Genomic DNA, 25,729 nt, shown 5'->3' with positions numbered 1-25,729 from the left:
CTTACAACTTTYAGTGGCTCTCCAGGGAGCATCCCAGCACTTGCTAATCCCACTCACACAGGTTTAACTCTCTCTGATCACTTATATAGGGCTGGGTGATAAATTAGCATCCCTCTACACAATCCCTTTATGGATATGGGGTGGAATTTTAAACATAAAGGGAAATCTTTGTAGACACAGAGAATAATGCAGGTTGGAAAGGACCACTGGATGCCATCTGGCTCAAGTCCTGTCTGAGCCCCACTCAAAGAAGAACCAAATTCCGAATTGGATGAAGTTGATCAGATAGATCATCCCATGAGAAAAAAAAAAAAATGTAAAGTTTTGCTTCATGGAGCATGATGCTTCTATGGTAAATTCTAGTTAGGAACTGTTCTGTCCTAAAAGGGAAAGCAAAATGGAYAGCATAGAAGATAAACATCCACAATTGTGAAGTCCCTTATAAAAGGAAAAGTGCTTCAAACCACTGCATTTGCCGAGAGCTAAGGTCACATTTCAACAGCTCACAAGAAAATACTACATAGTAACACTYAGGTCTTCTGAAAGAGGAACTGTGCTCTTACAGCTTTTACATCTGACAGGGGATGCTGTATCCTTYGGTCCCCATTACACCAGGCTTTGCTCACGCCTGTACTCTAAAYAGAGTATGCACCAACATGCCACAAAAATCTGAGATTCACCTCACTCAGTCCTTCTCAAATGAGTGGAAACATAAAAGACATCCATTTTAACAGAGGTAAACACAGAGCTCACACACAGCATTTTGTTTCACAGAGCTGTATTTTTCAGCGTATCTGCCCCCGGCTGGCCTGCTTAGCTAAGGGCTCTGAATCACGTCAGGGACACAGGGAGCGAACCCCTGCCGCGGCACTCGGAGGGTGTTGCCACTGCACTGGATCCCGCTGCTCAGCACATACCTGCGGAGGTATTGCAAGCTTGTACAGACTAGCACAGAACCAGGCAGGCTTCATGAATAGCTGGGACGTGACATACTTGCTCTTTGAATGTGTCATGATGGGAGCCATTTGGTCTGGGGGGGAAGTTTTACTGCCTCAAGTACTCCAAAAGAGGGGAAAAAAAAAAAAAAAAAGAGTGGGGGAAACATTTCGGCCAAGATATTCGGCTAAGAGGAGCTTCAGGAAAAGCTGCCCTGTACCTTTGACCAAATACACTTGACTTTGAATGCCAGCCCCTGTGGAGGCTGCAGCGTTTCAAAGTCAAGAGGCACCAGGTGAGCAGGAGCACTTGGGGACTGCTTCCCAGGGCTGGAGATGTTTGACGGCCCCTCAAGTCCCGCAGTGCTTTCCCCAGCGCTCTCGCCGAGTCGCTCTGCTCCCCCCTTCCCCGCTCTGCCCCCTCTCATTCCTGCCAGGCCATGGTTTGGTGCCTGCGGGCAGTGAAAACTCCACAGCCTTGGCCTGCTTTGGTCTAGCCGACTCCTTTGACTGGAATCCGCTGCAGATGGCTGCGCGGCCGCGTGTGTAAACTGCGTGTGGGAGGGGAGAAGCGCTTCAAGTCGAGACACTCCCACAGATCTCCACTTTGGGCTCCTTGGCAGTAGGTGAATGTTCTTCCCCTGCTGAAAGCTTCCCAAGCACGCGGACAGGGGCAGTTGTGGCTGAGAGGGGCTTGTAAATACTTTGGATGGGATGAACGGTAAACAGGGCTCGCAGAGCAGCACATCAGAGCTCAGAGCTGCTCCCTCATGTGCGAGGCCACAGGAACYGGGCTGTGAGCAGCTCCTGTGCTTGCGTGCAGCCCTGCAGGGATCATAGAATCACAGAATGGTTAAGGTCGGAAGGGACCTCAGAGGTCATCTAGTCCAACCCCCCTGCTCACGCACAGTCACCTAGAGTACAGGGCACAGGGCTGCGTCCAAGAGGGTTTTAAAGATCTCCAAAGACGAAGACTCCACAACCTCCCTGGGCAGCCTGTCCCAGGGCTCTGTCACCCTCACTGTCGAGAAATGTTCCCTTAAGTTCCTGTGGAACTTTTGGTGCCTCAGTTTGTGGCCGCTTCCTCTAGTCCTATCACTGGCCACCACTGAAAAGAGGCCGGCCCCTCCTCCTCACTGCCTCCCTTGAGGTATTTACAGACACTGATCGGGTCCCCCCTCAGCCTTCTCTTCTCCAGGCTGAACAGGCCCAGCTCTCTCAGCCTTTGCTCACAGGGCAGATGTTCCAGGCTCCTGATCATCCTTGTAGCCCTGTGCTGGACTCTCTCCAGCAGCTCCACATCCCTCTTGCACTGGGGAGCCCAGAGCTGGACACAGTCTCCAGATGTGGCCTCCCCAGGGCTGTGTATAGGAGGATGATCACCTCTCTCGACCTGCTGGAGACGTTCTTCTTAATGCACCCCAGGRTCCCGTTGGCCTTCCTGGCTACCAGGGCATACTGCTGCCTCACGGACAACTTGTCGCCCAGGTCCCTCTCTGTGGGGCTGCTCCCCAGCTCGTCCACCCCTAATCTGTACTGGTGTCCGGGGTTATTCCTCCCCAAGTTCAGATCCTTGCACTTGCCCTTGYTGAACTTCATGAGATTTCTAACCACCCAGTTGTCCRGTCTGTTCAGGTCCCTCTGGATGGCAGCACAGCCCTCAGGGCTATCAGCTACTCCTCCCAGTTTGGTATCAATCAAACTGTTTGCTATCACTATTTGGATGGCCGTGCAGTGACCGCGTGGGGGTTGCAGTGACACCRAGGCCTCTGCAGTGACACCGAGGCCTCTGCAGCAACGGCCCCCTTGGCCAGCAGCGCCGCCACCCTAACGGCGGAGCTGCTGTCACCACCTCAGAGAACAGCTCGAGCAACGGAGCGAAACAAGCGCGGCGGCTGCTCCTGAGGCGCTGCCRACACGGATGCCRCAGCGGCGCTGGATCTGTCAGCCCRCGCGGCCTTTCCAGCCCCTCTCCCGAGGCAGCAGCGCCGGCCCCGCCGCCTGCAGCGCCCAGGCACTGCCCCCAACTGCGGCACAAGCCTCGCAGCCACCATCACTGAACCCCCCGGCATCTCTGGGCAAGGGACCGGAGATCTCCAGCTGAACCCCTCCGCATCTCTGGGCAAGGAACCGGAGATCACCAGCTGAACCCCTCCGCATCTCTGGGCAAGGAACCGGAGATCTCCAGCTGAACTCCCCCGCATCTCTGGGCAAGGAACCGGAGATCTCCAGCTTCGGTAAACCCCTCTGCAACCTCCCGAGATCTTCCCTTACTCACCAATGTCAAGGACCCTCTGCTTAGCCGTGTGCTGCCGAGAATGCCAGTACTTCCAGTATTTCAGCTGTTCCTCTCGGTTTTTATCTTCACTGAAAACCACCATGACCACGCTCTATGAAAATCAGCAGAAGTTGCATTAATTAATATGTATTCAAGACCCAAAAACACAGAAATAAAAATCCCCCATATGCTCTAATGCTCTCATATCTCTGTAATGCTGATTCAATCACCCCTCTCCCACTGTGCTTATAWTGTAAATCACTGATCTTTATTCCAGTCTAATACTGCAGCCCACTTAAAATTTCAAGATAGAAAAAAATAGTTTAAAAATAATATCACACGTAGGATTGTGTTGTTGGTAGTCTAAATAAAATATAATCATGTTCTTAGACTTGAGAAGTCTAGTTTAGGTGAAAAGTTGTAATTTCAAAGTCAGGGATCGCCATTTCCCGCTCTGACCAGACATTCCTTGTGCCTCTGAAGATCACATTAAGCTGTAAGAGGATGTGTTCAGGCTTGCCACATTTCCTGAGACTAGCTTAGTAGTGGATGGGTTACTGGTGACAGTGCTGTGGAGATATCACAACTTGGGAGGTACTGCCTTGCCACTGAGCGTGAAAAATAGAGAAGTCAATTGTATGGGTAACATATGTGCAAAAATATCCGTCAAAAATTTACTAAGGCTGATCTAGCCATAAAAAAAATCAATTTTATTCAATAATGTAATTAAAATTAAATTAAAACAGGAGTGGTAGCAAGGTCAATACTTTATCTTCTTTCATGAATAGGCAATTCAGTATTCTTAGTCCAAACTCCCTTCTTATGAGCAGGACACTTGCATATATGTATTTAATGACAAAGTCAGTGTGAATATTTACTGAGGTTTCCCTGAGCTCTTCAGTTTAAGTGCTAGATTCCCATTGCTGAAATTGTATGATTCAAAGGAAACTGATTGAAACTTTATTGTACAACTTCACATGAGTAATAAAAGCTGTTTTTGAAAGAGCCATTCTCTAAGTTAGTGAAACAAAAAACCACAAAACAATAAAAGAAGCTCATGCTAGGTAAATGGGAATAAAAAGAAATCATGGAGAACAAAATGCACTTTTTCATCTTCTTTTGTTCTCATTCTTCCCTTCAACCTGAGTCACCACGCTCATAAAAACTACTCCAGAGCAGTTTCATAAGCAGAGGAACTAACGATTGATTCATGACCCCCCTTCACCACAGTAACCCTGCATGTGCTCTGTGACCTGCTCCTCTCTCCCTCCATAAGCTAAATTGCATCMCTGGATCTTCTACATCCTCTAACTACTCTTGGGGTAAGAAGAGGTATATGCAAAGGAGAGGTCTCCAGTTCTGCACGTGCACACTGGYTGGCCAGCAGGTATGCGCTAGCTGGCCAGCTTGGCAAGCTAATCACAGGTGATAATTCAGGCTATAGAGTTTTCCTTAAGGACAGCATTGATCTGGGTCCTTTTCTGCTATGAGCCATTTAAATGGAACATAYAGGGTTTTAATATCTCTGGGTCTAGCTGAAAGATCTGGCACTGCAGAGGAGGAAGGCATGGGTGGCTAGTCGAGGTGTAGAGATTTTTCAGCAGTCTTATATCAGCTTTGGCTAAACTCGGTAGTCAGTCTCATGTCCCAAGGAAACCAGGCTGCAAATGAACTGCTATTCATGTTTCTAAATCATAGTTTGTCTTCTAGAAACTCTCCAAATTTCACAGCCATTTGAAATGTATAAGCTGTCCTCTGCCTCCCAGCTCATGGTCACTTTCATTGGGTCCTGTGACCAAAGGCACAACATTTTTAAGGTTCTCCATTTATTTGTGTGGAAACACTTCTGCAGCCTCATGCAAATGCAGTCCTTTCAGCCTCAAGGTGAAAAGTTGCAGGGCAGCAACTCGGAGGCTCGTTCTCTCCAAGGTTACTGGGTTAGGATTTGCTTACTCAAAAATATTACCAGGGAAACATGGCCTATTCGCCAGTTGGATGTTGCTGGGCACTCAATTCCAGTTTTCACAAAATGCTTTAAGTGAATTTCAAGCAAAAGTGTGTACTTTTATAATAGAAATATTTCAAATTTTATGTCACAGATTTTCAAAGAATGGTTTCAGCTCCTCTCCTAACAACTGCATCACCAGAACAACTAAACTAGGTTTCATCTGAATGGTACCAGACAGCACCTGCTTAAATGAATGACAGAGTTAAACAGACTTAAGTGATTTAGCAGTTCTCTGATATTTTTAACCAGGGCAATGGGAACTTCACCAGTGTCAAGCATAATGTGTATTTACCTCTTGCCAAATCTTAAACTAAGGCAAATGCATATATAASTGGCCAGCTCATAAGATCAGACACAGAAAAAACGGACCAGAACACATCTGAAATCACAGAGATAACACTCTTCCCCCTTGGGCTGGGCGTAAGAGTGARGTTGTTCTGTCCTCTCACATGAGAAAAAAAATAAAAATAAAACAACCAACCCAAACYACATTTATCTGAAGAGCTCCACTCCCGTCTAGGAAAGAAGTTGGACTATACCCTGACTTTGCTGATGGGATGCCGGAAACATTTGTTGTCGCCCGTCTCGCTCAGGGTAATGGCGTAGAACTGGCCTTTGTTTAAGTAGGTCATTGGCCCTTCCCCTTGCTTTTGACGCAGAGATTTGGTAGCTTCTAGTGTATACTGAAAAGTGCTGTTGAGAAGACAGGGAGAGAAACACCAGCAGAATCAGTCTCACTTTCTCTTTTTCTCTTTGTCCCTGTTTATTACATATTTCATACATTATTCAAGCATGGAATGAACCAACACAAAGTTAATAATTCCAAGAAAATATCCCAGTTCAAGTATTAAAGTGTACAACCCCTTTTTTTGCAAACATATGCCTAGCTGGACTGGAAGGCTCTTCAATCAAAGGCTATAAAGGTTACATTTTTTCTTTCTCTGACAGTAACCACCATAAAGCACAAGGCTATATAAACACAGCAAAAGGAACAAATGCCAAGATGGAACACAGCATATTTGGCAGTATTACAAGGAAATCAGCTACCAATGGAGGTTTAAATATCAATGGAGATATTTAAACTCACAAGTGACACAGAAAGACAAATTCAAAAAGAACAGAACAAAAAAGACGCATATGGAGCATGGAAAGTCCAACTGCTACTTTCAGCACAGGGCAGAGAAGGGACAGTAGGTTGATGTAAAGACAATGTGCAATCATTTTTTATTGAGTATTCTTTTCAAAATTATTCACACAGCATAAAATTCCCTYATATGATTGGATTCTACAACTAATCAATCTTCCTTGTTAGGGAAAGAAAAAAAAATAAAAAGGACAAAAATTAGAGAAAAAAATTGCCTAAAGCTTCTCACATTCTCTGAAATGAAGGATAATGTTTGTCTTGCAGCATGAACGTTCTCTTCAGAACACATTTGGTCACCACAAGAAGTTCAGTGCAAGGAGTCACTTGCAGGTTGTCCACAAAAATCGGGCATGGGGGGAAGCATTAGGACCTTCACAAAGGTCCTAAATCAGCAATATATTTAAACAGGGCTAGATGAGCACCAAGAGGATGGATAAGTTTGTCTAAGTGTATCCTTAACTTTCTAGTTCAAACAAATACTCCAGGGTGTCATAATAGTCAACGCAAGAGCTGGTGCTGAGCACACCCCGTCCACCCCGCGTGTACTGGGGCAAGGAGCAGCTCGGCTTCTCCTACGGCCTGGATCCCTGTTGGTGGTTGGGACACATGCTCTGATTCAGCTTGGCGTGAAGGCAATRCAGGATGAAGCTAAGTCAGACACAAGGTGTCCAAAGAGAGCTGCCTACGTCTGCAGCAACTTGGTCTTCTGTGTCTTGATATTCTGTTTCACAAAGCTTCTAAAAATRTAAATCCCAGGCACACCACACCTGGCCAATTATGCAATCTTTGTGTTGTACCACAAGGAAAATTTCTTCTTGATCCCAGCTGGCAATCAGATTATGCCCTTAAGTGGGAGGACTACCATTAACCTCATAAACTYACTGCAGTCATCACTCAAACAACTCCCACCACGTCCTGAATCTTGCCATGGGTCTTAGCTGAAGCCCTCCACAGTTATCAAGGCAACTTACATCAGGCCTTCAATTACTTTCACATTCCCTGCTTGCTTTTTTAATCGTAAGATTAGATTTCTGAGCACCTCCTTCCAGGTAACTCCCTAAAAAGAAGTATTTTGCTTTTCCGAGTGTGTGTGTGGAGGTTATAGTCTAAAACTGGCTTGTGTAATAACAGCATGAAAGGTTTCAACTTCTGAGAACTGTTACTGATGACAGTGCTTCAGGATTGATGCACCTCCAGCACAGCAGGTGAGAACTCTTTGCTCAAGATCAGCTTCGCCTGTGCTCTCTGTGCAATGGCCGTTCGGAGCCCACTGAAGTTAATGATTGCTTCAATATTAATCAGAGAAAAGATTAGGCTAGAGGAAACCTCCACTCCAGGAACAGTCATATGTCTACTTGAGGAAAAAATCCTGTAAGCTTTTTTCCTGTTTCTAAAATGAGAGCAATCTCTCAGATATAAACAGAACTATTTCTGGGCATAAAATTAAGCAGCGGTTTAAAGAATTTCATTGATCACAATCTCTGTTAAGTGACTATGTTCAAATATGCCCATTCTATCCCTGTATTTTACTTAGCAATGTTTGCAATAGATACTTYATTTATGTTATTCATATATAAAGTATCAGAACAAACAAGATGAAAAGAGAGAGTTTCCCAGAAAAAGCTACTAGCATATGGAAGAAGTATGGAATACTCGGAAGAAATAAGGAATTCCATAAAGCTGGTGGAAAAAGTTCACCCTCCTGTGCATCCTGCCAACCTGAAAGGTTGAAAGATCTTCCATGACCTTGCTCCCAAGCAGTGCCTTGTATTCAGGGGACCTCTCTTAGCAGTTTAATTCCTGCATTACACCAGGAGCTCCAGATGAATTACAACTTTAAATCCCGCTGAGGGGAAGACAGTTGGCATATAAAGGTACTAAAATATCAAATCCAGTTAAATTCAAACGCTGCCATGCCCAGGTGCTGGGAGCACTGCAGGGCCCCAGGCAATGAAAGGCAGGGTGGGAAACGACACAGGGAGGCTCCCCTGGATATATTTTTATGTGATGTCAGTCACGGTATTTCAAAGCTGACTTTGCCATACCTGGTTTGTTCATAAATATATTCTTCAGCCCCCACTGACACACTGCGATACTTCTGAAAAACAAAAACATCAATTAAATATAATTTAATATGATGGTATAATACGTAATGTACGGTTTAAATGCATACTGTAAATGAAAATGACCAATACAAATAAAATTATAATTATTTAGAGACCCCTCAAAAGAAACCATCAGCCACTTAAAACTCAAAATTATTCTTAACTGAGGTGGACTCTACATGATCTTCGAACTGGATTTCATAGAGAGAATTTATGTTAAGATTTTCCWTTTTTTCACAACCTAGCTGGTGATCACAGGAATGTTAACAGAAGAAACTCTTCTGCCTTCCTGAACTCCTTGTCCATACAATTGTATATTTTAAAAGAAGCCTACAAAGACATAACCCATTTCAAAGACAAGCAATTTTTTTCAGAYGAAATTCTAGTTCTTCTAGAGACTTCGTACCATTTTCTTTTGTTTTGCTTTTGTTTAAACATCTTTATATGCCTGGCTGTCCTGAAGAATTCCCAACAGAAATGTTGGGAAGAATCCAGGTTGTTACCCTGCTTCTTCTTTGGAACAGGTAGGGGGATGCAGGCTAAGAAAGTATTTCATCTTCATGAGAAGATTCTGCTCAAGTGAAATACACACTCTACAAACTGAAGGCAAATCTAGAGGCACTTCACAAAATTTAAGCACACCTACCAAAACAGATCTACACCAAGAGGTGCAATTCTGCAAACAAGGTGGTTTTGCAMAGCCTAGGCAAGGATTTTGGTTCTGTCTTCCCAAGGAAACAAGTCTGTCTGCGCCCTGCTCCGTTAAGTCTTCTCTTGGCTGGCCWGCTGCTTGCAACTCGTTTCTGCTGAAGCCTCTCTGATTCATCCCCAGATCATTACACTTAATCTCCAGGATTCCTTCTGTGATAACTACTCAGCAATAACGAGCTCTTTTGTTTCCACAAGCGTCGAGTTAGGCAATTTGTAAAACAGYTTTTGATTTTACCTCATGCACAACTGTGCCACAATCCATTCAGGTACTAGTGAAGTGCTAGGGTAGGGTGTACCTGAAGATCAAAAGTCAAGGATCCATGTGCATTAAAAGAGATAAGCCAAATACTGTAAGAAATCTGACATCTGGGSTGTATTACAGTAAAGATGGTTTCATATTAACATTTAAGCCACGTTTTACATGAAGTCTGTAAGTAACATTTGCAAAAACATGCAAGTGATTTACCTATCCTTAAAAAAAATGACTTACATTTTGAAGAACTAATAATCATAGCTATAAAAAGAATATGAAAAATGAGAAGTTTATTTAAATAGATGGTTCAGACAGTATCAGAAGAACATAGAAGCACCCATTGCCACATGGAACTACAAAAGGTYAGCACTCCTTTGGTATAACAAAATTAAGGCATTCAATAAGTCTTTTGGATCAATTTATAAATACACAGTCATAATGTGTTTAAAATTGAGCAAGTATCAGAGCAAATTCAGGAAAACTACTAAGACYTACTATTTTCTTACTCCAAACACAACTTTAGCACAAACCTCTCCTCTTTTGGCACGTTTTGACATTCAGCTCAGACTGCCCTGCAGCAGCCAGTGCCTCGAGCAGCGAGGGGCTGGGACAGGCTCGTCCCCAACAGGGACATGGGCAAAACTGCAAGTGATGGGGACACTTCCCAGCAGAGCTTCCATCAGKGGGTGCCCACGGCCCTTCCCTCGTCCCTGCATCGCAGGCATGTGACGACTTGGGGCTGGAAGGCCRCCCACAGCAGCACTCAGTGCATGTAATTTTTGAGCAGCTCAAGGTGGGATTAAAGGCAGTTGTTTCCTGTCCCCCTGCAGCGAGCAAGGAGGGAGAAGGAAAGAGCACTACRGGGCAATTCATTCCCTCCACGTGGGGCAGCCAGATTGGTGCTGCCTCAGGGACTCTGCATGGACTGCACAGACAGCCTAGATGGCAAGTGTCAGACTTTGTTTTGAAATATATTAAAAAAAAAAAAAGAATTTTATATATATATATATAAATATATATATATATATGCAGAGACACAATATCATAGCAGGGATTTTGGGTTGCAAGGCAGTTTACAAAAGTAATTTCCCTTTTACCCCAAGTGAAACACCTCTGTGACAGCAGTTCGCAGGGAACAGGCTGCTGGTTTGGGTACCTCTCAGCCCCCTGTCCCATAAAAGACCAAAACACTGGAATCCCCCTGCACAGCACCCCTGGGAATGCCAGGTGGACATTATCCCTGCACTCCCACAAAGGGTCCTTTATCGGTAGCAATGAAATAATGTGATTTGATCATGCAGAGTCGTGTTTCCAGGATTGGTTTTACYGATTTTTCAATAGCAAGCTAGATTTCTTCATTAATCATTCATTCAGTTGACCTAAATGTGTGTTTCTGTATCTTAACACGGATTTCACCTCCAGATGTCCTGATCTATATAGAATGCTTGTTTAGAGACAATTTAGATATTTATAAAACATACACACAGGCACTAAGTTCCTCCTGTATTCAATCAGAGTATCAGCGTAAAAGCTTTAAATGGCTTTTTTTTTACATATTGTACTTCTGTATAATTAATAATTTCATGGAGGAGGAGAAAATACAAATTATATTTACCATATAATATCTCTAATCATTTGCACTATCAGCGTGAAATGATTTTACCTTTTTATAATTCTGGCTTGTTTGCATTATTCTGCAGCAAGCAAAAGCAGCCAGAGGGTCCTTGCAGCATTTTAAGGCTGACTTTATAATTACTTGCCTCAGCATAACAGCGCAAAATAGCTCCAAGGCAGCTCCTTCTCTCTCCTCTCCTCCTCGTTCCCCAGCATCCAGATGCATCTGACTCTTTCCCTGCCTGATAACCTTTCCGTTCCCATCTAGTCACCTAATTCTACGAGTTTTGCTCACTTGCCCCCACCAAGGAACAGTTTAGCACAATAGACAGTTTCTGATACATTATTTAAGTTTATCTAGCAGCAGAGGCCCACCTGCTAATGTGCAATTTCAGGAAAACATTCAGAATTTCCCATATACAAACGGGCTGTTAATTTTTCTGAGGACAGACCTTAATAACTGATCTTCTTTCAGAATGACAACTATTCTCCACTTGGTACAACATCCCTGAAGATGTTTCTTATTCAGAACCTCTCACTCTCCCAGTTTCCAGAAACCACAACTTGGAATCTGCCTTCTGAAACACCTCGTGATGCTCCTCTTCAATCAGAGAGCACCAGGAAAGAGAAGAATGTGGCAAGGAGTGGAGATGAATTTACTGAACTGGCATAACGAATCTCCTTGCAGTTCTGGTGGACACCTCAAATCTACCTGTCCTGTTTGCAGCTTTCTGCAGGGTTTTAAAGGCTGAATGTGGGTGCAAAACTCACCTCCGTTCCTCCGTCTTTGAAGGTGTCACTGTAGGTACTGTCAGGTGTACTACGCTGGTCGTCTTTGAGATAATTTGTGTGRGGTGCCATGCTGGACACTTCGTACGGTTCAAAGATAACCCCTCGGTGCTCCTCATTTTCTCCCCTTGCATAGTGTGCTTGTGGGGACATAAAAACAGGGGTGAACTCCTCCGCTTTGACCACAGTCACACCAGTCCCGGTAATGGGCGTTGAGCTCCCAGATACGTTTGTGTTGTATTCCCTTTTGGATGACTCCAGAGGATCTTGGTTTAAGGAAAGGTTAACAGGAACTGTCTTCAGGACTTGCACACGGTTCTCACCCCCACTCAAATTACTCTGAGCTTCGGTGGTATTAAGACAATTTCTGCGAGACAGAAACAAAACGTGTTATGAGCTGCCCTGACAGAGCAAAGCTCTTCCTTAAATAACTYCATGTTCTTAGATGGCAGGGAAGGAGATCTGTGCATTTACAACTCAGATAAGCCATTGCCATAACAAATAGTACATTAACAAATGTTAGGCAAAAGACATTGGGAGCTGAGTAGAAAGTCTAGAAGTCTTTAACAGTCAGGAAAAGTCAATGCATTCGATTTGGCATACACTGCATATGATGTAATTTGACAAAATTCTGTGTATCCACAGTAACTTCTGCTTTGTCTTAGCAAGGTAGGCAAGTCAAGTCTACCTTGAAGTAGACAAGTCTACGTGAAGTCAAGGTAGACAGCATCCATGGCTTTCCCCTCATCCACCCAGCCAGTCATCCCATGAGAAAAGGCTATTGGGTTTGTCAAACATGACTTCCCCTTGGTGAATCCATGCTGACTGCTCCTGATCTCCTTTTCCTTCACATGCCTAGAGATACTCTGTAGGATGAGCTGCTCCATCACCTTTCCAGGGACGGAGGTGAGGCTGACTGGCCCGTAGTTGCCCGGCTCCCCCATCTTGCCCTTTTTGAAGGCTGCAGTGATGCTGGTTTCTTCCAGTCCTCCGGCACCTCCCCTGCTCTCCAGGACCTCTCAAAGATGATGGAGAGCAGCTGAGCAACAACCTCCACCAGTTCCCTCAGCACTCTTGGGTGCATCTCCTCCAGGCCCATAGATTTATGGGTGGCCAGTTTGTCTAAATAATCCCTAGCCCAATCCTCCTCAACCAGCAGAAAGTCTTCCTTTCTCCCAGTCCTCTCTCTTGTGTCCAGGCTGTGTAGTCCATGGGGACCAGCCTTAGCAGTAAAGACAGAAGCAGAGGTGGCATTTAGTAACTCTGCCTTCTTTGTATCCTCCATCACCAAGGCTCCCTCTCCATTCAGCAGTGGACCAATGTTTTCCCTAGTCTTCCTCCTGCCCTTCCTGTTGTCCCTGACATCCTTTACTAACTTTAATTCCAGACGAGCCTTGGCCTTCCTCGTTGCATCCCTGCATTCTCTGACAATATTCCTATATTCTTCCCATGTGGTCTGGCCATTCTTCCACATTATGTATGGACTCTTTTTTTCATTAAGTTTACCCAACAGCTCCTTGCCCCCAAAAAAATACAAAAAAAAAAAAAAAWTTTGGATGCAAAGTCAATTCACCAGTGGCTTCAGGCACAAAATCAGAATAAAGAGTAATACAAAGTATGGATTATTGACTGTAGAGCTATCCCCAGGTGAAACAGAGAGGGGGAACAACAACAGTAAAATTCCTACGGGATTCAGGCTCCTCCAGGCAGTCGGGGCCRCAACTGTTTGTGACCTCCAGTAATATCCAACTTCTGCCAGAAGGTGCCAAGGCATCCCACTGGATCCAAGTGGATTAGGAACTCCAGYGGCTGCGAGGGCATTTCCAGCAGAGCTCCCACGTCTCTACGTGGGGCTGCTGCAAAGGAGCTGGTTGCTCACAGTACTGGGTGTGCTCATATAAAATTGTCCCCCCAGGAACTCTTAGTAGGTCTAACATTCTGCTTGGTTTTCAGCGCAAGAAATCTCCCCAGACATTACAGTTCCTTTCAATCTACTGAGCAGGGCTGAAATTTGAGAGGAGAAAAACATTTTGAGCAAATTATTTTACTTTATCTGCTTCTAGAAAATATGTTAAATAAAAATGTTCAAAGCAGGTTACTGAAGACAAACTACTTGTTTTTTTGCTCTAGAAAAAGAAAACTGAAAGAAAATAAATAGGCAATAGCCTATAATACTAGCCTATATAACCTAATTTTACTATTATCAGCAGCAGTAAAGAACAAAACAAAGACAGACAAACCATGAAACTTTGTCCTAACTTTCTGATTTCATGCAACTATCACATTTAATAATCCGGTTTAACGTTTTAATAAATTACAAAGGAGTAAAGTTTGAGTTTGCCTCCCCAAACAGCCTTTCTTCTTTTATCTTTAGAAAGAAAACCATAAGCCCTGAGGCTATCATAGTTCCTTTAGTTCACAACTGATCAACATTGTTACTATTTGGGTGTATGATTTTGAATAATACTGTACCTTTTATCTTGGTCTTCTTGATTATCACTCACTTTGTTAACAGACAACAGCCTTTTATCTCTGGGAACCTGAGAACATCATAAGGCAGAGTCAGGTAAATGCAACTGTCAGATATTTGCAATTTCAGATTGGACTTGTCTAACAACTGGAATATGCAACGAAATCTGTGTTGTCTCATTCACAGATGTCAGGAACTGCTTTTCTTTGGGAGACTGATCATGAACACAATGATAACTGGCAAAGGGAATAATGTGGAGACTTTCTTCTTTAGCTCTTAAGTGCAGAAAAAATCCAGAGCAAACATTCTAGTTTTGGACAATCAAGCTATGTTGAAATCCAAGCTTATATTCACAAACTCACACATGCTTTCACTGAATAGTAAAAAATGTGAATGAAAGTGTGTTACTGCTTTGATGAATGTTGCATGGAGACCATTTTAGCTTTTTTGAATTGCAAAAAGCGTTTCCAATTAAACCACAAGAGTTTAMTGAGAAAGTCCTCCACAGAGGCAGGTCACCAGAGAACAGTGACTTCTGCTTTGCTGAGTGCATTAACAGCCATGAAAAGTAAGGACTGAGTCAGAGCTGGCCCCTCAATGGGCTCAGAATTCACAACAAAAGTGACTTGAGCTGTTTTCCCACAYAGCTATTCCCTGAAACTGGCACAGATGTGAAATCACCAAGGGCAAAGTTGCTGCTCTATGGGTTTTTTTGTGTTTTTTTTTTCTTTTTTTTTTCCTTCTCTTTTTGATGAACCAGCAGTTTGGGAGCTAACACTCCTAATCTATTTTTCACAAARTAAGCTATATCCCTCCATCACAGCAGTTAAATGACAGGATTGCAGAGCAAGRATAGACCTAGAAATGGGCCAAAATTGTGCCTATTATCTCTAAATACTTCAAAGAAAGATCAGGAAACATCTCAGCTTAGAGAAGAAGCAATACCACGCTGCACTTTAACAGGTAAGGTTAACACCAGCTATTTCTGCAAGACAGCAGCAGAWTCTAGCCAGAGCCCTTCCTTCTAGCAGAGTCTTCCTCCCTCCCTCTCTATTAAGTGTCCTCCTAGCTAACAAAGCTCCTTCACATATTTTCCAAGTGGAATCCAAGCCACYGTTCACACCTGTTAATTTCCTTGTTAAGATATTTACCCTTGAAGGAGGGCCAATGTTTAGGTAAATATCATTATATGAAAGAGAGAAAAAGAAAGAAAAGAAGAGTTAAGGTCAAGCAATTGCCATTGTCTAGGAAAAGTACTTAAAAAAATTACCCAGAATGTCAGAACAAATAAGCCAGGCAATAMATCTTGGCAATTTGAGAGAGTCTTGGAGTCCTGTACACTGGAAGTCCTCTTTTACATTGACACTACAACACCAAGACTGAGGTTAAGTTCAATTTCCATTTTGAGCGAATCAGCAGACTTATCCTATTCTGCCACTGACACATCAAGCCAGAAATAGCTATTTCTGATTGCACTGCAACTGTGTGAAACAAGGAACTGGACATGTCTTGTGGAGCACAGTTCCGAGGAGGAAACAAACTGTTGTTTGTTCTTAAAAAAATCAGAAGATTAATGAACTGCTACATGTAGTGCAAAGGTATTACTAAGATAGAAATCAACACTAAATTCTCTTAGACATCCTGCATTTTTTGAAGTCACATAACTTCATAGCTCTGTGAAGAACCGGACCTTTCTTCTTTCTCCTTAGGAAAAGCCTCTCTCTACTGATAACAACATAGAACTGTCTCTTGAAATATAATCAGTAAAGAAAACAATATTTAACCGTAGGCAAAACGCCATTTACTGTGACAGTTGAGTGAAATAAACAACTTCATATTTCACTGTTTGGTAGGTGACACCAGTTCTTGCTTGCAGAGCATAAAAAGGTCAGCCTGGGTTTCAGAGCRGAGTGACTGCATTACACAGAGGTGCATCCTATAGCATTCTCCTCTGCTCTCAGCAGAAATCTCAGACATATCCCACTTAGACACTACGAAATATATGAAAAACAAAGAAGCTGCTCTCAAAATTGTGTATAAAGCCTAGGGTTTAGAATCTGACATAAACTCATACTGTTAGTCAATGCTTCCGCTATAAACTGAATTAGATTTCTAGCTATGTGTCCAGCTCCTTTTCTGTTCCCCACCTTTCTGTGCACACTGCCTGTGCAAGGGCTAGATCTCAATTTATGGCTTGCATAGAGATAAGTAACAATTTACAACAAAAATAACAAGGGAAACTGATGGGATAAGTAAGTTAAAGAGCAAACTGAAACAGGTGCATAATGAAACAGGAAAGCAGACATACTTACTGATGAACAAGGGAACTGATGAAATGGGAACTCTTTCCCATTTTTAAATATTATTTCAGGTTCAGAAGCACAAAAAAAGGAGGAGGATTATTCATGCAAGGCTCTTAAAAGGGAAGAATGCTGTGTTGAAGAAGAAATCATGGTTGCCAATTTAACATGAAAATTCTGATTTTGTTACGTTCCCTCCAGGGCCAAACACATCCAAACAGCCTCAAACAGGCTTTCTAAAGTGGAAAGCATGCTTCATACAAGTGTCACAGAGAGCACGGGATGTAGTGACTTCTGTCTTTCAACACTGGCTCTTTTCAGGCCTCTTAAGAGCGGGTCCCTATTAGTGAAGACGAATAATGATGGAGTTACCTACTTTATAATAGTCATACAATAGGCCAAGAGCAGCAGCACTGTCCTCATCACCATTTATGCTCATCATAGCCTTGGTAGCTGCCGTTAAGGGATTCTCCAGATAGGATTTCCAGGCTTCATCTTCGCTGGTGTAGGCTCGTCTGGTGTTGAATGAAGTGTCACTTGGCACTAAGGCCACAAGTCGCTTGTTACTGCAGAGACAGGGAGAAGAAAATGGTGACCCAGAAGGGATTATTTCATTTGTAATTCACAACATATGCTAAAGAACATCTAAAGCTGAATGAAAGTGATATATCAAGCAAGCAACTCTGTATTAAACTTGCTATTACAAATATTTAGGTAGGTATTAGAAATATTTACTGGCTATTGTCAGTACGTAACCATTTTTTTAAATGTGGGCATACATAAAATAATTCACATGTATTTTTCARTTGTTATACTAATAGTTCAATTATGACTTGAGAAAATATTTAAAAATTGGCAATATATAAAATAATATTGGAAATAATCATTTTAGCATTGAGTTAGTCTCAGCTTTTAGAATACACTGGTCAGCTTTTCAATAACAGGCTACAAGCAGAGGGTCCTGTGGATGGAGCCCAAGAAGCCAGTAAGTTTGGGCTCAATTCCTACTTTTTCACTCTCCACACACAGTTACAGACCCAGGGCAAACAGAGGCCAGATCCTGAGAAATCGGGATTTGCAGCAGAGCAGCTTCCTCCAGCCTCGAGAGGTGGACACTGCCCGGCGCCCCGTGGTATCAGGCAAGGGGCTACTGTGGCTGAAATTGCCACTGTAATGGGGAAACGCAAACAAAGATCACAGGACCTGCTGCTTTAATACCTCAGTAAACTAAGGGATATGGGGAACTATTCAAAGGAAAAAAAGAAGTAACACCCCTACAACCCAAGTTAGTATGCAGAGTGGCAGGGGAAAAGTAGTTGAGAGAGAGGTGTGTTGCAAAAGCACTGTCAGGCTTTGGGTCAAGTTACGAGGATCMTGCTGATGCTTTCAATAGCTTAGAGCTTAAAAATTGATCCATTTTTAGAAAACTACAAAGAAGGTAGAGTTACCTTGGACTCAAACTACTGACATAACTGGCCAGACTAGCATAACTTTCCTATAACTTTTTTGCTATTTTCTTCAGTGCTTTTTGTTCTTCCCCCCCAACTACAGCACTCCCATTTCCCCGGGCCTCCCAGAGAGACCTTTAGTGACAGCAAAAAGCCTGGGCTCATTCCAGCAGCGCCCACCTGAGCCGCTATCTGATCTGAGGAGCAGTCTGTGGGAAGGAGCCTCATCCCAAGGGAGCCTCGTGCAGGGCTTGGAGGCGAGTGGGAGCTGAGGGGGCCCCGCGGCGCCGGCTGCGAGGTGCATTTGGTGTCGGCTGAGCAAGGGGGCAGATTAGCCCCTCTCTGGTGCACAGCACTGTGTACGAGCTGCTTTACTTAATGGAAAACAAAATAACCCACCCGGCACACGGAGCAGCGTTTTATGAACTCTGGGGGGGAAGAGCGTTTATTAGCCTCCTATCACAAAACACACACAATGACTACTGATCAGATTTTTCCCTTTCTTCTAAATTATCCGGATTTTTAGGAGCCCCTGTTGATTTCCAAACACTTTCTTTCCTCTGTGGCCTCTTGCTGGCCCTTCCCAAGATGTTTGCCYTGCTCCTTGCCCCGCGTGTCTTTGGGGTGCTGCCGGGGAACACGACATGCAGGGGACCCCGGGCCACCCTCCTCCCTGTGCTCGTGCTCCCGATCCCAGCAGCCTCTCACGTCGTGTCATCGTCAGGAGCAACTGAGGAGCGCGCGGCGCCGGCTGCAACTGCCCTTTASAAACACCTTTCAAGCAGTCGCACGGGGCTCACCCTGCAGAAACGGCGGCAAGGAGCCAGTCTCTAACCCGGCAGAGACAACGTGAACGCCGCGAGAGGAAAGGGCTGGTCCCCAGAGGGGCTGTAAATGGGGGCACCTGTTTGGGGAAGAGTTAACGCGAGGCGGGCGGCCGCTCCAAGTCACCTCTGAGCGAGCGAGTGGAGGGAAGGTGGGAGCTGCAGAGACCCACAGACTCCCCAGCATCTCCCCACAACCCTTTTCCTCTAAATGCAAGTTTTTGTGTTTAAAAAACTAAGTATTCTTCTTCTCCAGCTCCATAGATAGCCCAYGATACAACCAAGTGACACCCTCGCATTGGTGTTTGCTCTGCAAACAGGTTGAAACAAAAGCGGCCAGAAAAGTAAAAAACTTCCTCTTCGCCCCCATGCCTGCAATCAGCTCTGCGGGAGGTTAATGGCCAGCCCTAATTATCATGATTTAACATAGTCAATCATTTCAAAGATTATATCCAAAGCAGTCAGCCAAAACAACCCTTCTTGCTCAAAGAAAACTGCTCCTGTAATGAAGGTCGCTGGGATGGGAAGGAGGGTTTCCCATAAGAAAAGGGCCTTGGGTGCGCACGTGCCGACCCCCTGCTCCTTTGCAGGGACTTCTCAACCTCCTGATCCATTCCAGCGATGGGAAGTCCCCCCCAGCTCGAGGGGCTGTTATAAGTGTCCAAGGAGAGCACGTTCTCCTGGGCACGGAGCCCACGCTCCCTTCCCGCCCTCGTGAAGCCCTTCCCAACAACCCCAGCACAGAAGCTGCAAATTCCCTTTCAGGGGCTAAGTTTCGATTAAGGGGATGGTGATTGCCAAATGCATTTCATTTTTTATGAAACTGTTCAGTTTATCAGTTTTATGTTTAAGACTGGCAGGTAGTTAAGTATCTTAAAGGCTGGATTCCCCCAACACTTGAACGTTTGTGTCAAGACTAAGCTCCACATGACCTTCAGTTTTGTAAAATCTTTTCTCCTYAGCAGTTTAGTACAGGTTGTCTTGTTTGTACCAGCCCTGCATGATTTATGGTCTTTGCTCTTAAGAGAGGAAATAGGTAAGCTTTACACATTGATACCAGCTATGGTGATTTGGCACTGGTACAATGATAATTTTGAGCTTAGTCTAAGATGAAAGTTCTGGAATTTTATAAAAGTGGGAATTATAAGACTAGCGTACAAACAAAGATGTCCAAAACTCTGGTGCTCAGTTTGTCTCTTGAGTCACTGCAATACACCAGCACGAGAAGGACAGCTCTATTGCAGAGGTCTCACAAGGACGGCTGTATTATTGTACTCACTTTACCATCCTAGAGTCAGTAAGTAACTGAATGAGGTGCTGGCATTTCAAGACCTTCTTCAGACTGAAGATAATGAACTTGCATCAGCCACCGCTTGGGGCTATGAAATCCCACAGCAGGCACACTCTCATGTGACTTGATACAATTTACAAACTAACTTCTACATAGCCTTAATAGTCATTAATATATTCAYGAGCAATGGTGAAGGAAGGCAACTTTGTGGTTGGAGTTTGATTTTTACTTAGGAAGGTTTCCAGAACCTCCTCTCACCCATCCATGTCCTTCCGCCAAGGCTGGTGCCCATGAGCACCATGGACATGCAAAACATGCTTTGGACATGCAAAGCTCATGCAGTCCACAGTCTCTTTGCTCAATCTGCCCTGAATGCAAGGAGAGGGATGCAGCTGTACGGCTGCAACCCAAGTACAACTGGTCTAACAGGAGGACCATGAGCACCCAAAACAAGAACTCCATCCATCTTGGCACCGATCAATCCACAAGGTTGGATGCATCCATCTCTCCTTGTCTACTAATACTTGCCAGGGCAAGACACGTCCCCCAGATGTGCTCCTATGTGAAAATATCCTTCATATGGATGGACCCAGACACAATGCTGTGTCCCACAGTGTTGCTGGGAAACTGTGCAGTTATTCTTCCCTCTTCCATCACCTGCTCGGCACAACATGCTACAGCGTTTAGTGCACACCACTGCTACCAAGTACCCACGTGTATCAACGTAACTGGAGAAGACAACACAGGCTTACGCTGGTTTAGCCCCCATACCAGCACATCAAGCCCACGGGATCCTTTCATCATAAACTCCTCTCTTGGGTGACGTGAAGGTGCTCAGGTGACATAAGGTACCTGTCTCCAAGGTGGAAACCCAAGGCAAGACACAGATTTTTTGAGCAAGATGCTAACACAAGAGGCTGCCTTTATAGCGCCGTGTGGGCATCCACCACGTCACATTCTGAGCTCTTCATCCCCTAGATGACCAGGTGACCATTTACATCCCCTAGATGACTAGGTGRCCATTTACAAACAAGTGGTTCAACATCTCTACAACTCTTCAGCAACAGTGCAGTTTTCCCTTAGAGAATTCCCCAGGTAGCTGTAGGGCTACTGTAAAACAGATTTAAAGCAAATATTCCTAATATTTGCATTAAAACTGATGTACACGTGAACTCACAGGCATAAATTGAACTACTGTGAACATTTACGAAGAAGGTAAAGGAAAGATCTCCCAGAAGCTGAAAAAGTTTAACAAAATTTAGATTCCAGATCTTTACTGTCTGTCTGCGCTCATGATACAAAGAACTGCAAACCAAAGGTGGCCTTAACTTTCCCAGTGCTTAAATACATCTTGGATTAACACCTCTAAGGTTAGCCCAAGCGTACCCTCAGCACACTGCTTTGCCTAAGCACCAAAATAAAATAAGATAAAAATAAAGTTGTCTCATGGCAGGTTTTCATTTGTTTGGGGTGTTTTGTTTGTTTTTTTTTTAAAAAAAAGGAAAGTTCAGACTACTCAGGATTTACTTTCAAAATTAATAGTCAGTAATGTCTTTGTTTCACTTAGACAATAGTGCTCAGTTTAAGCCACAAAAGAGCATAAATATTTAACATACAGGTAAATAATGGCTCTTGTGTCTTGGGATTTTATCTTTCCCAGCCCAGAATTCCACCTTTCCCAGGAGCACAAATAGGTCTCCAAGAYGCATTTGGCCTCAGCCACACAAGCRACTTGCGAGTAAAGAGAAATCCAAGCTTTAGACCACCAAGAAACCAGAAGATAAGATGCCCTTTGGCCCAACCAGCAACCTATAGGAGGGGAAAAACTCCCATTACAGAAGTAATTTTGCCTCCTAATGAATGCAGGCTTGGGACTCTTGCAGTTTGGGGGCAATTATTCTTYTTGAGTGCAAGGACAAATGTGATCAAGATCAGGCACGTTAAATGATTAAAATAAATGATTTCACAAAACAGTCTGAGAAGAAGTAAATTATACTGAGAGCARAAACACTCCTAGAGTAAAGCGGACCAGCTAGACAATTAGATGCCTGCTACAAGTTTTATTTGGTTTTATTCAGAAGCAAAATAACTTTAACGTCCAATAATGATTCAAAAGATTAAAATAAGTGATTCATTATCCCTGACCAAAAAAAAAAAAGAACAAAACTTAAGTATGCCAAAGTGGAGTTACAAAAACCATTAAATACACACAGTAAATGTCTACCGAGGACTATCTTAAGTAGTCAATTACTCCTCTTGAGAGAGGCTTTTTAAAGCTATGCTTTCTGAGACTGGTTTGGTTGACTTTAATTAAGCTAATTCCTACCAGGCTATCATTCTTATTAGTGCACCCAGTCGCCTACTCCTTTTCATGCTTTTACTAAGCGGAGAACAGTCCCCAAAAAGGCAGGTTTTAATATATTTGTAAAGCAAAAATAAAAGCGAAGAGCAACCCTGTGACACCTCCTGAAAAGCAGAAGGGGRTTTTGGCCCCGGAGCTCCCAAGGTGCCAGTGAAGGCGCAGAGCACMCGGGGTGGCTTCAGCTGACTCGGAGGGAGGCTTTAAAGTTAAACGCAGGTCACGGCAAAGCTTCCCGAACCCGGAGCAGCTTAACCTGACCCTTAACCCGCGGCCCTCGCTCATTCAGTCTCCCAGGAAAGTTAATGGGGATGTAAGAGTTCCTGCGCTGATAGCAAAGGCGGCTGCTCTCTTCAAAACATAAAACCTCTTCCACGCTCAGGATGGAAACAAAATCTCCACAGCTGAGCAATCCTGGGCGCCAAGATTTCCCACAGTATTAAATAAATAATTGCCAAATAGCCAAAATACATGCAACAGCAAAACGCATGAARCCAGAAGTTGCCATGGCCTTCCACTGTTATAAAAATTAATAAATCTATGGAATCTATGGATACATAAAATAACATTAGGCTCATAATCTCCACTTAGGGGTACGTCATAATATTCAAGTTCTACATGCAAACACACTTAATATAGTTTAATTAAACATTTCATAAGTAACAATTATTTTCTTAACAAAGTTGGTGCAATTAAAAAGGAGTCTGACAGTGTCCTGKGATGTTAGTACATATGAATTATTTAACTATTTTCTTTTAATTGACAACTACTGTCCTAACCACTGAACTACTAAAGATTTATCCCATGATGAACTGTTAGACCAGGATTTGAAAATGAAAATTCTGAAACGAAATGTACACCCACATAGGCAGCAGCTCTGCTGAATGGTTTATAATCCCAAGAGAACATACTGCACTGGGGAAACTACCCATGGTCTGCAGGGAATTGGCGTTCCTGAAGAAGACATGTCACCTGCTGTACTATCATTTCCTCGCCAAAACAAGGACGTTGTCTCTGCTGCTCTTTCCATAGGAAGGGGTTATGTGACCACCACAATCAATAAGAGGCCTGGGAAAACTGCCTCCCTCCTCTTCTGCTTTGATCTTTGGCCTGCTCTCAGTCTCCAACTTTAGAGAGAGGTCAGAGTTACSGAGAGATGTGACTGTGCAGCTCCTTTAATTCCACTCGAGGAAGTCTGTGGGAGATGGATGTTTTGGGGGAATATCGAAGAGAACAAGTTGATTTTCAAAAAKAGCAAGCACTGCACATCACTAGTTATTCTGGTTTTCCATCCATTCCTGGATGAGTAACATACTGGAAAATCCGGCCTAATGGATGCCCTAAACTGAACATTCAGCAGTGTGAAAAAAAAAAATTAGTAATAATGAACTGCATAGTGTGTGGTCTAATTACCACTGAACATCAGCTGATGGGAAATGTATTTAGTCCTCAAAGAAAGGATTAAGAGAATTGCACTGCAAGTACTTCTGCTGTTGTACTACTGGATGCTGAATTTAAATATGACGGAGGCAGCAACTGCATTTACGGCGTGAAGGAGAAATACAAGCCAGGGTGAAATGACTTGCTAAGAGTTCAAGAAAGACTTCAGCCACGGACGAGGCAGCGAGCCGGGTGTGAAGGTGCCCGCACTGCCGGGGGGAGCAGGTGGGAACCCATTCCCAGCTCCAGACGGATTCTGCGGTGGCTCCTTTAGGCCGCAGCATGGGCGCAGGAGCAGAGCGGGGCGGCCCTGAGCCCTCCTCATCGCACAGCCTGGGCACGTAGGGCAGCCCGGGCGCCTCRTGCAGCCGGCGGGGACTCAACGGGATGGCCCCGGGGGTCCCGTGGCGGAAACGCCGCTCGGGGCCGCAACGCGCCGGGCTGCGCTCACGCTCTGCAGCCCTAACCCCGAGCTCCTAGCCAGAGTGCAGTGTCTCGGGGCATAGACGCCACAGGAGCCCTGTAATTCGGACACCCCAGGGGGGAGCCGGGCTCCCTCCTCCCYGCCCGGTGCCTCCTGGCAACTACAGCGTCCCCAAAGGCCCCTTGTGGTGGSTCTGGAATCAGACGGCAAAAGGAGCAGCTGTAGGCCCCTCTGAATTGCCGTATTTCAAAACGCCCATAAAAAAAAAATAATACTGCAGGACGGTGTGAAGAGCCCAGGCTGACGACAAACACCCACCAAGAACAACCTCGGCGAGGTTACGCTCAGCCTATTCTCAGCCCCAAACTCCTCTGACCCAGTTCCCCGGCAGCACAAACAGCTCTGTTGACACAACCTGGGGGGAGGATCGGAGGCAGGAACAAGTGGTCACAGCCTGCTGAAGTCGGTGCTACACCTGAAAAATGCCTGTGAAATCAAGCCTTATCTCCTCTGACTGATAGCCCTCCGCAGAAGAAAGCGGGCAAGACCGATCCTAAGCAGAAGGACTGAAGACAGGGAGATATGCACAGTATCTTTGGGATAATCTCCCCTTCCAAGCTCCTCAGTTGGAATCAGAATCAAATAACATTTTCTTTAGCATTTCCCCCAGCAACCACCCACCTTCCTTAACGGGGAGGGCGCAGGTAGCGCGCAGAGCCCCGGCCAAGCTCCTCCTTCCTACGAGGGACACTGCGTCCCAGGCAGCCCCGCAGCGTGCGGGGACGCACGGCTGCACCAGGAAAATCCCATGGGAGCACCGGGAAAATCCCACCCGTGGCGAGATGCGCTGGGGCGACAGCCTCCTGCTTGCTGCACCCCCCTGCTGCCACCTCCTTGGCACCAGCAGAGGCCATTCCTAGCAAAAACCCCACCAAAACACCCAAAACACATCCAGGGACAGGACAAGTTAACTGACCTCCAACTAATGGGCCTCCCTACCCAGTCTTGCCTCGAGGGGAGATTTGTTTTTAAGTAAAGAAAAAAAGCCATGTGGGGAAGAATAATGTACTACTCTCTGGATTAGGCTTTAATTGAATATAATTAGAACCTAGAAGAAGGGGGAAAAGAAAAAAAAAGAAAAAGAAAAGAAAAGAAAAAAAAAGAAAAAGAAAAAGAAAAAGAAAAAGAAAAAGAAAAAGAAAAAGAAAAAGAAAAAGAAAAAGAAAAAGAAAAAGAAAAAGAAAAAGGATTTCCTTTCCAGGCAAATTCACCCCCGATCCAATATTTTCACCACACCAGGCCATCCTTCCCGAGCACAAATGTATTTGTCACTTCA

The 25,729-nt window shown here is 44.4% G+C and overlaps 1 protein-coding gene across 1 annotated transcript in view; it reads right to left on the bottom strand.

Moving 5' to 3' along the window:
• GRHL2 (grainyhead like transcription factor 2) overlaps positions 1-25,729 on the bottom strand; it is a 61,858-nt gene that overhangs the window by 34,519 nt on the left and 1,610 nt on the right. Inside the window, exons 2-7 of the mRNA XM_026050043.1 lie at positions 16,984-17,173; positions 14,310-14,377; positions 11,820-12,204; positions 8,411-8,463; positions 5,761-5,914; positions 3,214-3,325 (exon numbers count right to left, since the gene is read on the bottom strand). Of these exons, the coding sequence (XP_025905828.1) occupies positions 3,214-3,325; positions 5,761-5,914; positions 8,411-8,463; positions 11,820-12,204; positions 14,310-14,377; positions 16,984-17,173 (962 nt within the window). The remainder of the gene's footprint in view (positions 1-3,213; positions 3,326-5,760; positions 5,915-8,410; positions 8,464-11,819; positions 12,205-14,309; positions 14,378-16,983; positions 17,174-25,729) is intronic.

Source organism: Nothoprocta perdicaria, unplaced genomic scaffold (genome assembly GCF_003342845.1).
Source record: "Nothoprocta perdicaria isolate Ctin4 unplaced genomic scaffold, notPer1 scaffold_64, whole genome shotgun sequence".
Taxonomy (NCBI): Eukaryota; Metazoa; Chordata; class Aves; order Tinamiformes; family Tinamidae; genus Nothoprocta; species Nothoprocta perdicaria.
Note: the sequence above shows the minus strand (reverse complement) of the source record. Positions and strands in the feature narration are given on the sequence as shown.